The following is a 12,697-nucleotide window of genomic DNA, read 5'->3' as shown; positions in this document are numbered from 1 at the left end:
CACTTTAAAAAAAAAAAAAAAGATTTTCTCAGTTTTTTGACTTTGAAAAATCACAAAAGAAAATAGGGTCGAGATTTTTGAACTCCTTCAATTCTAAAATTGTTTTAGAATCATGATTTAAGGGTGAAAATACTTTTGTTAAAAAATAAAAATAAGTGATTTTGACAAAAAAATCGTGTGTTATAGCGTATTAGTTTTGAATAAAAAAAATAAATTTAACAGTAAATTTAATTGGAATACGTATGTGAGAGAAATTACGAGATGGTGAGAGAGAGAAAATGAGAAATACAAGGAAACGGCGTCGTATTCTTATTCCAAAACACACGACGCGTCGTACGAGTAGACAACGCGGGTCGTATGGACCCCTATAAAAGGTGTATAAACTAGGGTTTAGCGTCTCTTGTTATTGCTCTCGCTTCCGCCTCTCTCTCATTCTGCGCATCGCTTCAAGGTTCCCTCCCTCTCTCTCTTGTCTCTCATCTTATCTATTCAAAGCATAACATGAAACCCTAATCTGAACGCATGAAATGGTTCTCAAAGATCTAATCTTTTAAGGGTATGGCCATATAGTTATTGAGTTATGGATGGTGTGTTTGGCAGGTAGGGTTGAAGAAGAGGAGAGTGTGAAAATGGTTGAGAAGACTAAGGGACGAAAGGAGGAGGTCGTCACCAGGGAGTTCACCATCAACCTCCACAAGCGCCTCCATGGCTGGTAAATCCCTATTCTCGGTTCTTCATTTGCTTCCATGCTTTTACTGCTTGTATTGATTTTTACTAGCTTCGTATCTGTTTTGTGATGTTTGATTGGAATTTGGATTCGTGTGGTTCTGGGTTTGCGAAAGATGGTCGCTTTTGTTTGAAATCAGTGTTGATTTGTGGTTTATCGGTTGGATCTTATTTGCATCAGTTCATATGTGATATCTCTGTGTATGCTATTTAGATATTCAACGAGGAGGATGTTGTTGTGTCTGGTGAGAAAAAGTATAAAAAAGATGTGATAGTCATGTAGTTGAGAATTGTAGATTTACTGTTGTGGTGGATGGGGGTGATTGACAGTGGTGTAGATGGAGATGGTTTTTATGTGGAACTAGTGTAAACTATGGGGCCGGGCCCGATTTGTTGCGCTGGTGCTAATTGATGATGCCGGGGTTGGGTTTTGATTTTGTTGATTTAGGGTCTCGGAGTCTTATTGTGTTAGTCCCTGGCATGGAAATTTGTGTGTTCTTGCCTTCATTGTTGCTCTTCTTCACTAGCTACTGCAACTACATCCATCAACTCCACAGTTTATTTTCAATGTTATTGCCGTCTTTTTTCACGATTGTTTGTACAAATTCTTGAGGTGTTCTTATGTTTGTTTTGGAATTACCAGCATTTAATGTATTCACTGAACTGTATTGCCGATTCCAGTCTATAATATCAGCGGCAGAAATTAATATTCTTTTCTTGTACTGTCGTGAATAACAGCACATTCAAGAAGAAGGCTCCTAATGCCATCAAAGAGATCAGGAAGTTTGCCCAGAAGGCAATGGGAACAATTGATGTCAGGGTGGATGTGAAGCTGAACAAGCAAATCTGGAGCAGAGGAATCAGGAGTGTCCCAAGAAGAATCAGGGTTCGCATTGCTCGCAAGAGGAATGATGATGAAGATGCAAAGGAAGAGCTATACTCCCTTGTGACTGTTGCAGAGATCCCAGCTGATGGACTGAAGGGCTTGGGCACCAAGGTCATTGAAGAGGATGATTAGTTTATTACTGTCTGTTTCAAGTAAGCTACTCAGTAGGCGGACTGGAATTATATTAAGCTTTTTGGCAAAACCTTCAGGGTGTTATGAGAACAAAAGACTTGATTTTGTTGTTTCAGTAGTTTGGAGTATTTTGTTTGCCTTAATATTCATGATGAGTATGTACTTTTGATTTTAAGTGGTGTTCTTTTTTTGGTTATTTTTCTCTCTGGCCTATGCTTTTCTTGACTCTTAAAAGGAGTTGTGCTACTTTGAGTCAGGTGGCTTATCTATTCAAGCATTTGATTATCTCTTCACCATTAGATTTTTTTTAGGATTTAAAAGGGTAAATACAAAACTAATTCGCCTCAACTTGAGTCAGCTGCTCAAGCAATATCTTATATAACTGTTGCACGAACGGTATAAATTTAATCAAATGAACTTGATGATCATGATCAATACGTTGATACAGCCACAGGAAACTCCACTTTCAGCACTCTTTGAAACCTATGAAAATGCCAGAAACAAAACCAATCTTCATTTGGGGAATCCATTCCCCCTTGGCACCTGAGCTGATCCTTGACCAGGCTGCAATAGTGATCTGGTAACTGGAGTCTATTTGCGAATCTGTCTGTTGATGCCTGATTACACAAGTTACAATTACAACCGTAAAATTCACGCCTGGATCAATCTTTCTCAGAAAAATGTGGAGAACTCTAAATGAAAACTGCAGGTCGAACAGCACTAGTCAACTGTCAGTCTCGGGCTCTCGGCATAATCCTTCCCTTCAGACCTGCATACAATTGGATCTCCTTACCCACATACCTGGCTGTTGATGAACTGTGCTCTTACGATGCTACAAACAGCTAGCAAATCTGCTAAAACTTTAACTAGTCAAGTATCTCACTTTAAAAGAGACCATCAACATCATGCTATATATTTTTCTGTACAGTGAATAATTACATTACAACTGAGGTTTTGCTTTAAGTGGCATAAATATATTGACGTTGATCAAAGAACAAAGGAGATGGGGTAAATAAATGTTCGGTTAAAAATAGCCATTAAATTCAACATTGATGCAGATCCCTAAGCAAAACAATCTCAATGTGAATGCCGCAACTGAATCGCTCGTACTGAATCTGTACTGCACATATGCAATCAAACTGCTTCATGTTCCATCTGGCCTTTGTCTTCAGTTATGAGAAAAAAGAAGTTAGATATTATATTTCAGAAACGTGTAATTAAACCAAAAAAAAAAAATAGTTAAGAATACACAGTGATTCTCTAGTACAAAACAGTAATACAAAAAGGATTCCAACTTAGGGGAACAATCTATGGCGCACGCCCTTCTCCCCGAGGTATCTTCTTTGAAACAGAATCTTCCACATCCTTTAGCTGGTAATAATGCGGAGCTATTTCCACCAACCACTCTGGTTTTAGTTCTGAAACCTGTCTGATATATTCCTTAGTGGTGAGGACCAACTCATGATACAAAACCCATCTCGGAAGCACTTGTGCCATCCCTGAACTGGGGTGTATATGGACAGTCTGTGGATTTTTCACTGTTCTATAAGCTCCATTCTTTTCCAACCTAGCAGAATGAGGGAAGTAACCAGAAGTGATTGCCTTCTTTATAGCCTCTAAATCTACAGGGTTCGAGGTGAGCTCAATCTCAACTCTCTCCAAGAGCCGCTCAAGCTGATCACGGATATCTCTTGCTCTTTTCATGCTCCTAACTTGTATATAATTTTCGTAACACCATTGTGTCGAATAATTTGTCTCTTTCCATGTATTGTAAACATTTAGCAAAGCAATATGATCTCCCACATTGCCAATGTGAAAATTTTGCTTTGCATTGTCAGCATAGACTTGTTTGTCCTTCGGACGATGGAAGATGGAATTACCAGTGGAGAGCATGGCAGCAATAGAAAGTACCTCCTCTGAGCACTTGTATTTGTCTGAAGCAACGATCGCCTTTGACAACATCGGATCCACAGGAAACTCAGCCATCTGTCTACCAATCTTGGTAAGCTCACCAACACTATTTAGTGCCCCTAGTGCAAACAACAGTTCTAAGGCTTTTATCAGTGCTTCAGCAGGTGGAGGATCCATAAAATCAAAGTGCAGCAAGTCATTGATCCCAAGGCTCTTCAAAGTAAGAACAACATTAGCAAGATTAGTTCGTTGTATTTCTGGTATTGTGCTATCATCTAACTCATTTTTAAAATTGTCCTCAGTATATAACCTGTAGCACTTACCAGGGCCAGTTCGACCAGACCTACCCGCCCTCTGAATTGCCGACGCCTTTGAGATGGGAGTGACTTGCAATGACTCCATCCCACTCCTCGGATTGTAGGACTTCATCTTGCAATAACCAGGGTCAATGACATATTTGATCCCATCGATAGTCAGAGAAGTTTCAGCAATGTTTGTGGCAAGGACAACTTTCCGAGCCCCTTCAGGAGTAGGCTCGAAAATCTTGGCCTGCAGCTCACTAGGCAAGTTTGCATATATGGGACAGATAATCAGCTCAGCAATTTTTGTCCCTAGACCCCTTGTCCTGTGCTTCAATATTTCGTTCATGGTTTCAATTTCTTCTTGTCCAGTAAGGAACACCAATATATCTCCAGGGGGTTCTGTCACATGGATTTGAAGTGTACTGACAATTGCTGCATCCAAGTAATCAGCTTCTGGTGCTTTTGTGTAGAAGACATCAACATCATGAAGCTTTCCTGGGACTATAAAAATTGGAGCTGAATCAAAATAAGCACTGAATTTCTCAGCATCAAGAGTAGCACTAGAGATAAGGAGTTTCAGGTCAGGTCTAAACCGGGCAATGTCCTTCACCAATCCAAATAGAATATCAGTCGAGAGAGTTCTCTCGTGTGCCTCGTCCACCATCAGCACACTATAGCTTGCTAAATCTGGCTCAACAAGGAACTCCCTCAACAACATGCCATCTGTCATGTACTTCACAACAGTCTTCTCAGAGGTGCAATCCTCGAAACGAATAGAGTAACCTACCTCATGCCCAAGCTTGACACCCATTTCTTGAGAAACCCTGGCAGCAACACTCATTGCTGCAACGCGCCGTGGCTGTGTGCACCCAATCTTCTTCCCACCCTTTGTGTACCCTGCCTCATGCAGAAACTGTGGTATCTGTGTAGTTTTCCCTGAACCGGTTTGGCCAACAATAATAACAATTTGATGTTCTTTGACATCTTTGAGAAACTCTTGGCGCATTTTGTACATAGGTAATGCTCTCCTCTCCTCCTGGAGCTTCTCCATGGCTGTTTTTGCTCTCAATTCAAATAACTGATTACTCTTTATTTCCATATCATCATCATCATCAAACTGATCATCTCTCTTAATCCCTGACCCCATTGACCCCTTGACAAACTCAACCATATCTGTTTCAAACACAAACTCATACTCATCACCTTCTCTCCTTTTATTCTTTGAACCAAAACTAACCCTTGCCTTTCCAATTTGGTGATCCTCCCAACCTACCTGCTCTGCATGTGCACCAACCTTCTTCACTTCTCCATCCTTGTATCGCTGCGACGCCACAGAATATCTCTTCTTCTGATTAACACCACTCTCCATGTCATCATAGGCTTCTGGAATCCGGTAGACTTCGACATCATCATCCACAGCTTCATACTTCTTCACAACATTGCATATGTCCTCCATGTATTTGTTTCTGCTTTTCTCTGCTTGAGTTAGCTTTTCATGTTTGAATAACTTCTTCTCATCTTCTATCTTGGCTCTAATCCCCTCCAATATTTGTTTCTCCCTTTTCTTCACGTACCCTTCCCTCGAAAGTGTTCGCAAGCGTTCAATGTCATGATCAGCATTCCTCGACGATCTTCTCCGATTAGGGTTTGGCTCTGTCAGTTTTCTTGTGGCTGCTTTGTCCTTGTCCTTTAAATTCCTCTCCAGTTGCTCCCTCGCTCTCTGATCTTCCTCTTCCTCATCTTCAGGGCAAGTTCGTCTTTTCACCCTTCTCTCTTCTTGCTCTGGTTCTTGTTTTTCTTCATCATCGTCCACAAGATCATACCTTTTACGACGGAAAACCCTAGGTTTTTTTATGTTTTGGTCAAGAACAGATGCTTTATGAGGAACTTTGGCGAAGATTTCTTGGGCGAACGACGCCGTTTCGGTGGTGGAGGACCAACCAGATTCGACTAGCATCTCGACCACGCTGGCCGGCGAGGTTGCTTGTTTTGTAACAGCGATGATGTGCTGAACAATTATGGGTTGAGAATATCCGAGCAGGGTCATTACCTTGTCGGAGACCCACGTCTTCAGATTGCTCTCGCTCTCCATTGAAAAATCAAATCTCAAAGGACTGGAAACTTCTTGGCCTTACGGTGGTTTTATATATAGGAGAAATTATTAAGTGGTCCTGCACCACCACGTGTCATGCTGACATGCTGGTCCCAACCAATACGCGAGCGACATGTGGACAGCTGCTAAATTGACAGAATTCTCAATTATGTTTCACGGTTCCGTTTGCTCTCCGTTTCAGAATTGAAGAGTCTCAAACCTAAAAACCTAAACCACTTCTATTCTACTGAACAGTCAATCTCAAACCCACATATTTTGGTTTATATATAGATCTATTCCATAATGGACTAGGAATCCAGGATTATTAAGAGCAACTCCAACAACTTCCTTATAATTTCTATATTATAGGAAAACAAAAGTCAAAGCTTTTTGCATCTTTTTCTTCTCTAACTCCAACAGATTCCTTATTTTACAGCAATCTCTAAAATCTCTATAATTCTTCCTTAAAATTTTAGAAATTGCTGTAAATATAGGGAATTTGGTTTTCTTTTTCCTCACTATAGTTATAGGGAATCTGTTGGAGCAAAAGAGACTCATTTTTCCCTAAAATAGAGAAAAATCAAAATATGGGGAAGTAACAAATGTTTTAGGTATACTAAACCAATATGTTATTGAATAAAAAAAATAAAATTACAAAATACTTAAAATAGTAAGCAAAATGAAACCCTAAACACTACTACACTAGACATAACAAACTACAATTGACCTCTAGTGACTACGAAGATCGAGCACTGTCATGAAAAGAGACATCAAAAAACAAGGGGCTGATGCAAACTCCAGTCTGATTTTGATATAAAAGCCATCATTGATTTGTTTTAATTAATTATCGAAACCAAGATATAAAGACACTCATGAACTATGAGAACAGTTCATTAAACCACCTTAGGTGAGATCCAAAGCGACTCAAAACTGTCCGAATTGTTTAGACAATCAAGTTTTGTTATGGTTCCGTCCTCTAAATTGAAGATACATATCTCACATGCTTTACCACCATACTCATTAGGTACTGCACATGTGTAGTATATGGAGTTTGGCTTGCACATAGGAAAGTTTGAAGCTAAAACAGACACCGAATGACTATCACCTACGAATAGAGCGTCATCTCCAATATTTGTTTCCTCAATCAGCTCGAAATCATTGTCTTGGAACACAAATTTGTGAACCCTAAAGGTTGTAGTAGCTAGCTTGCAGAGTTATTTCCAGACCTTCCCAGGTAGAAAATCTTCGAACAAGCAATAGGTCTCCCTTAGTTGACTCCACAAGATAATTCTTCTCACAACGATATGTTTCCAAAGAAGTACTAGATCTAACACTATGATTCATTACATATACATCATGACAGCTATGGATGTCGGATCTGATCACCTTAATAGTGTCTACTTGTGCTTCATCTCTAACTGCGTAAACGAATTTTTCATAAAATAGAGCTTTAAAAAACCTGGCGTACCCTTAAAGTATCTGTAATTCCAATCTTTTTGTCCTCCTTTCATGAAAATCAACTGCACGTGGTCATTGAAGAATGCTACAACCGAATAATTTTTTGGATGCAAAGTGGGATCGGCACTTCGGCAGTCAAGAGAATCCTCGGAATTACAAGAGTCCTCAAGTCCAAGCTATAATCTAGGTAGCTAAAGAAGAGACTGAGATCAATCGGAGGGAGGTGAATAGCCTCTGGTCCATTGGCATTATTTCTATACGGGTTGAGATTGTGGAGAGTTATATTCCAAGATTTGTCTACTGTGAACAACCAACCATGGCTAGAGCCACAACACTTCTCACCATAAGGCACTGGTAACCGAATATTGCTGTAGAGTGTTCTATCAGAAACGCCATAGAGGCCATATTTTATTTTCTCTTGGGATTTGATAGGGATCATAAGCATGGGAGGTGCCTTAGACCAGCGCTGCATTGTTTGGTTATAAACTTATAATCCTTTGCCACAGAACGCCATTCCTTACAAACGGCAGCAAAACGAACATGATCAATTTGTTCCAATAGCTTATCGAGCAGAATAAGAAACACAATGTCATTAGGAAGACTTGCCCAGTCTAAATTTGATAGGTGATTAATACTAGTAGTAGTACTACTGCTGCCACTGAAGGTAGGAGCACCCACATTGAAAGTCCTACCATATTTTCTTGAAGTTATTATTGAGGCTACAATTTTGGTGCCAGTGTGATCCGAATTAGCACCACTGGTTCGTCTTTTAACCAGTCTCATGATATCTTCCTCTTCCCCCTTTTGTATTGTCGTTAACATACAATTACCTTTTGTATAGTAGTAACCAAAGAGTACGTACTAATCACACTTTTGTCACTTTTGAAATGGTCAATGTTCAAACTGACTATCCATGAACAATATTGACGAGGGATACTTTCTGTTCATATTGTGGCCTAGCTATAAGGATGAAGCAGTAGTTTTTACACGGAAATTAGCTTGAAGATTTAATGTAGATGATGTGGATAAGTCATGACTTTTTCATGACTACCGTGGAATATTCAATTTGCTTAAAATTCGACATCTTTGAGCCTTATGCACTGAACATTCATTCATTATTCTTAAAGCAGTCATCTAAAATGTAAACAATAGAATTGTTTCATAAAGATAAATCGGCTTTTATATAAGAAAGACTAGCTAGCTTGATGCTTGATGCTTGATGCAGTAGTAGACTATTGCACCATGAACCTTCCACTACATGGAGATGATCTTTGGTGCATATAGAGTTAGTCTACACAGTAACAACGCATTAATACACGGAAGGGGATCCCGACCCTTTGAATGATGTTAGCATTATGTTACGCTGCAAGGACCTCGCTTCTGTTTGTGCCCTGCTCACCAAGAAACTGACGAAAATTGGTAAACTGATCATTCAAAGGGTATGAATTGAACTCCATTACATTAATGCACATCGACACGCACACACATAGCCACATAGTGTTTTTATCAGATGGAGACGTTTTCTTCACTATGAATTGGCTGCCAATGCAACTATCGTGAATCACTGACCAGTCATAAGCAAACAGTTAAAGAGTATTCTTATTATGAAAATTTCACTTGCACAACCGAAACATTTTACGTCCAGAAAAAAAATATGTAGGCTCATTCAACATTTCAGAACACAACCTAAATCCATGATTGGTGCATACATTACTGTTAATAGCAACATTATCTGGGTCTTCTTTCTCCTCTGATCTTATTTGCATTTTATTACATGGTAGTTTTGTGGCAGTTGGATAGATAAGAATGTGCCTAATGACCAAAGCCACCCAGAAGAAAATGATCACCAGGAGGAGTTTCGAATCCGAAGTCCATAAGGAACTCGCTGTTAACGTAATTGATACCTTCATATCCAGACCACAAGGAGCAATGGTACTGATCCAGCTGAGCCGAACTGGATGAACTGGGAAGACTTTAAACTTCCTGATGAGATAGTGGAATACTGAAACTGTTACTTCCACTAATGCTGCCAAAATCAGAAACTTCCATAGGCTTTGAATCAGAATGATTGCACGGTTTGCACCAGGGTTCAAAAGTTTGCTTTGGTTGATCAAAACTATGCACCAAACTTATGTTCGCTGCATATGGTAATGTGCCACCTAAACAAGATGAAGTCTCGGGGCCATGAGGGGTTTCGATTTTGGGAGGAACTGGAGCTGAAAACTGAGCAATGTTGTGATCACATGTCTGTCTAGTAGCCGCCAGCAACAGCCAGCAGCTTTTTCTTCAACTTTGTGTTCCAATAGTTTTTCACATCATTATCTGTTCGTCCTGGCAGTTGAGAAGCTATGACAGACCACCTAATCCCAAAACACAGAGAAACATAAATGATCGATCAACACTCGTGAAGGAGCTTCAAAATCACAAACACTAGAAAGAAACTGGCAGTACTAGTAGTAGTTCTAGTCTTCACCGTGTTAACCAAGGTATTGAAAGCCTTTACAACCGTAGGATTGGGAGTCAACTGAAGACTAAAACCAATCGAACTGCTGGAAATGCGTTTAACACCCAAGTGGAACAACATTATAGCAAAATCTGTAGTACTAGTACTATATATGAGTGCCATAGTTATTCACTTGCCTGCTTCCAATGCTTCTAAAGAGAGTGCAGATAACATTGTCTTCTTCCTCCATGAAAGTACCACGCTTGATGTCTGGCCTAAGATAGTTCAGCCATCTCAAACGACAACTCTTACCGCAACGATTCAGGCCTTAAACAAAAACGTTAAACTAATCAACCACCGTGAAGATGGGATTTGATAAAAATGAATGCCCAAAGCAAGAGAAAGATAACAATTAAGCACCTGCTTTGGTTGGGAGAGTAATCCAATTGCCAGTAGTGCCATGTTCGTGGAGGTAGTTCTTGAGGGTGGCGTCTTCTTCTGGAGACCATGGTTATGCAATATTTCAACCAAATTGATAAAACATTCAAAATTGTGATTCATCAGTTATGAACATGAACAGTTCATGTTTGACAGATTTGGTTCGTCCATTAATTTGATCTAGTATGGTACCTTAACGATTAACAATTTGAAATAAAATTTTCAGAAGTAATTTACTCATGCATACATAAACATCTAACGATTGATTTGCCGTAATGTAATCGAAACTAGATATTCCAAATTATTGATTAGAAAATCCTCAATTAGTCCTCATTATAAGGACTCCCCATAATAGGTATTCGATCAACTCTCTTCCCATAAGAATTAAACACTAATATCAAATCGAATGACAAATAACGTATACCATAAGATTATCCAAAGTTGTTTTCCAAAGAAACATTATGGTGTTGAAAACAAGGCAGAGAACAGATGGCTGAGTGGGACTGCGCCGGTCACTGTAACAAGTGAAAGATGGGTTGACTTGAGCTGAGCTGAAGTGAGGCGTGTTTTACTTCCACTCCATGACGGGGATTTTGATTGTGCATGAAGAAAAAAAAAGAGAAGGAAAGAACACCTAAAGAGATCTTTGAGCTGTCGTTTCTGTGCAGTTATATACGTTGTGAATTTTGCCGTGTGGTACCTCATTTCGAACCTTTTCGTTGTCTGTTCGTCCTCAGATTCTGATTCTTCTGCAATTGATTGTTCAGAATCTTCATTAATCTCTTCTTGTTCATCACATTCTTCATCTGTGCTGTCCTTTTTAGGTTGTCGCTTCCTCTTTTTAATTCGTTCCATTTGTTTATGCAGTGTCTCGTCAAATGTCGACTCAGTACCTTGATCGGAGCTCTCAGAACTGCGCACATCTTCTTCAGAATCACTCAAAAGGTTGAATCTCGGTCTCGCCATTCTGTGCAGAAATGAAACCAAAATGATCATTTTATAATCAAACCTTCTAACATCACCCCCAATAAAGACATTACTGGGGGGCAATAATGTGCCTATTGCCCCCTAGTAGACTACCAAAAAACCACTCCATTTTCAGTCATTCACACAATATTGCAGTTTAATAAATACAAAACAATTGGATACATTTCAAATCCCCAATTACAATGAATAATGAACCACAGTTAGAACATTACTGGGGGGCAATAATGTGCCTATTGCCCCCCAGTAGACCACCAAAAAACCACTCCATTTTCAGTCATTCACACAATATTGCAGTTCAATAAAGACAAAACAATAGAATACATTTCAAATCCCCAATTACAAGGAATAATGAACCACAGTTAGAACATTACTGGGGGGTAATAATGTGCCTATTGCCCCCCAGTAGACGACCAAAAAACCACTCCATTTTCAGTCATTCACACAATATTGTAGTTCAATAAAGACAAAACAACAGAATACATTTCAAATACCCAATTACAATGAATAATAAACCACAGTTAGAACATCACTGGGGGGCAATAATGTGCCTATTGCCCCCCAGTAGACCACAAAAAAAACCACTCCATTTTCAGTCATTCACACAATATTGCAGGTTAATAAACAGAGTAGTGATCATTGGCCCCCAATACAAAGTCTATTGGGGGGTAATAGGAACATTATTGCCCCCCAGTAGACCACCAAAAAACCACTCCATTTTCAGACATTCACACAATATTGCAGTTTAATAAACAGAGTAGTGATCATTGGCCCCCAATACAAAGTCTATTAGGGGGCAATAATGTGCCTATTGCCTATGGTCTGGAATCGACAATATGCTTTCAATCAGTCTGCATTTTCACTCAATTAACAGTTTATAATCAAAAAACAAGTTTCAGAACAATATTTCACACCTATGAACCAGAAACCCTAGTTTTCACAGATTTTCGCACATGCAAACTCAATATCATAGATTTCACATATATGAACCAAATCGAAGCTATCAACAAGTTCAAATCGAAGTTATATGTAATCTATTTCGCAGAAACTTGAAAATCTGGAAAACAAAATCGAAAATTCAATTTTTACCTGTTTTGATACTTCTGATGACGGAGAAAACACAACCGATGCTAGACCTTATATCGTAATAGCCGGTTTCGGAGATTATCGTTGTCCTTTATCCAGACTTAGAGAGAGAGAGAGAGAGAGAGAGAGAGAGAGAGAGAGAGAGAGAGAGAGAGAGAGAGAGAGAGAGAGAGAGAGAGAGAGAGAGAGAGAGAATTGGCTATGGAGAGAGTCAAAGCGTTTTGAATTGTGTTGAGAGG

At 39.4% G+C, this 12,697-nt stretch overlaps 2 protein-coding genes across 2 annotated transcripts; one reads left to right on the top strand and one right to left on the bottom strand.

Moving 5' to 3' along the window:
* The first annotated feature begins 313 nt into the window (after nt 1-313).
* On the top strand, nt 314-1,940 carry LOC112190735 (60S ribosomal protein L31). The gene is made up of 3 exons (XM_024330213.2): nt 314-451; nt 601-712; nt 1,465-1,940. The coding sequence occupies exons 2-3, from the start codon at nt 630-632 to the stop codon at nt 1,742-1,744; spliced, it is 363 nt and encodes a 120-aa protein (XP_024185981.1). The 5' UTR covers nt 314-451; nt 601-629; the 3' UTR covers nt 1,745-1,940.
* Nucleotides 1,941-3,714: 1,774 nt separating this feature from the next.
* On the bottom strand, nt 3,715-6,080 carry LOC112183545 (pre-mRNA-splicing factor ATP-dependent RNA helicase DEAH1). The gene is made up of 2 exons (XM_040515337.1): nt 3,979-6,080; nt 3,715-3,868 (listed from the first exon to the last, which is right to left on the bottom strand). Exons 1-2 carry the CDS (start codon nt 6,047-6,049, stop codon nt 3,852-3,854), a joined length of 2,088 nt encoding a protein of 695 aa, XP_040371271.1. The 5' UTR covers nt 6,050-6,080; the 3' UTR covers nt 3,715-3,851.
* Nucleotides 6,081-12,697: the final 6,617 nt, after the last annotated feature.

Source organism: Rosa chinensis, chromosome 2, assembly GCF_002994745.2.
Source record: "Rosa chinensis cultivar Old Blush chromosome 2, RchiOBHm-V2, whole genome shotgun sequence".
NCBI classification, from domain to species: Eukaryota; Viridiplantae; Streptophyta; class Magnoliopsida; order Rosales; family Rosaceae; genus Rosa; species Rosa chinensis.
The sequence above is the reverse complement of the archived record's forward strand: the minus strand, read 5'-3'. Positions and strand labels throughout refer to the sequence as shown.

Excerpts from the sequence above, each read along its gene's own strand:
- LOC112183545 (XM_040515337.1), bottom strand. The coding sequence starts at position 6,049 with ATGGAGAGCGAGAGCAATCTGAAGACGTGGGTCTCCGACAAGGTAATG.
- LOC112190735 (XM_024330213.2), top strand. The coding sequence starts at position 630 with ATGGTTGAGAAGACTAAGGGACGAAAGGAGGAGGTCGTCACCAGGGAG. Across the intron at positions 713-1,464 it reads CACAAGCGCCTCCATGGCTG|CACATTCAAGAAGAAGGCTC; the intron begins GTAAATCCCTAT and ends CGTGAATAACAG.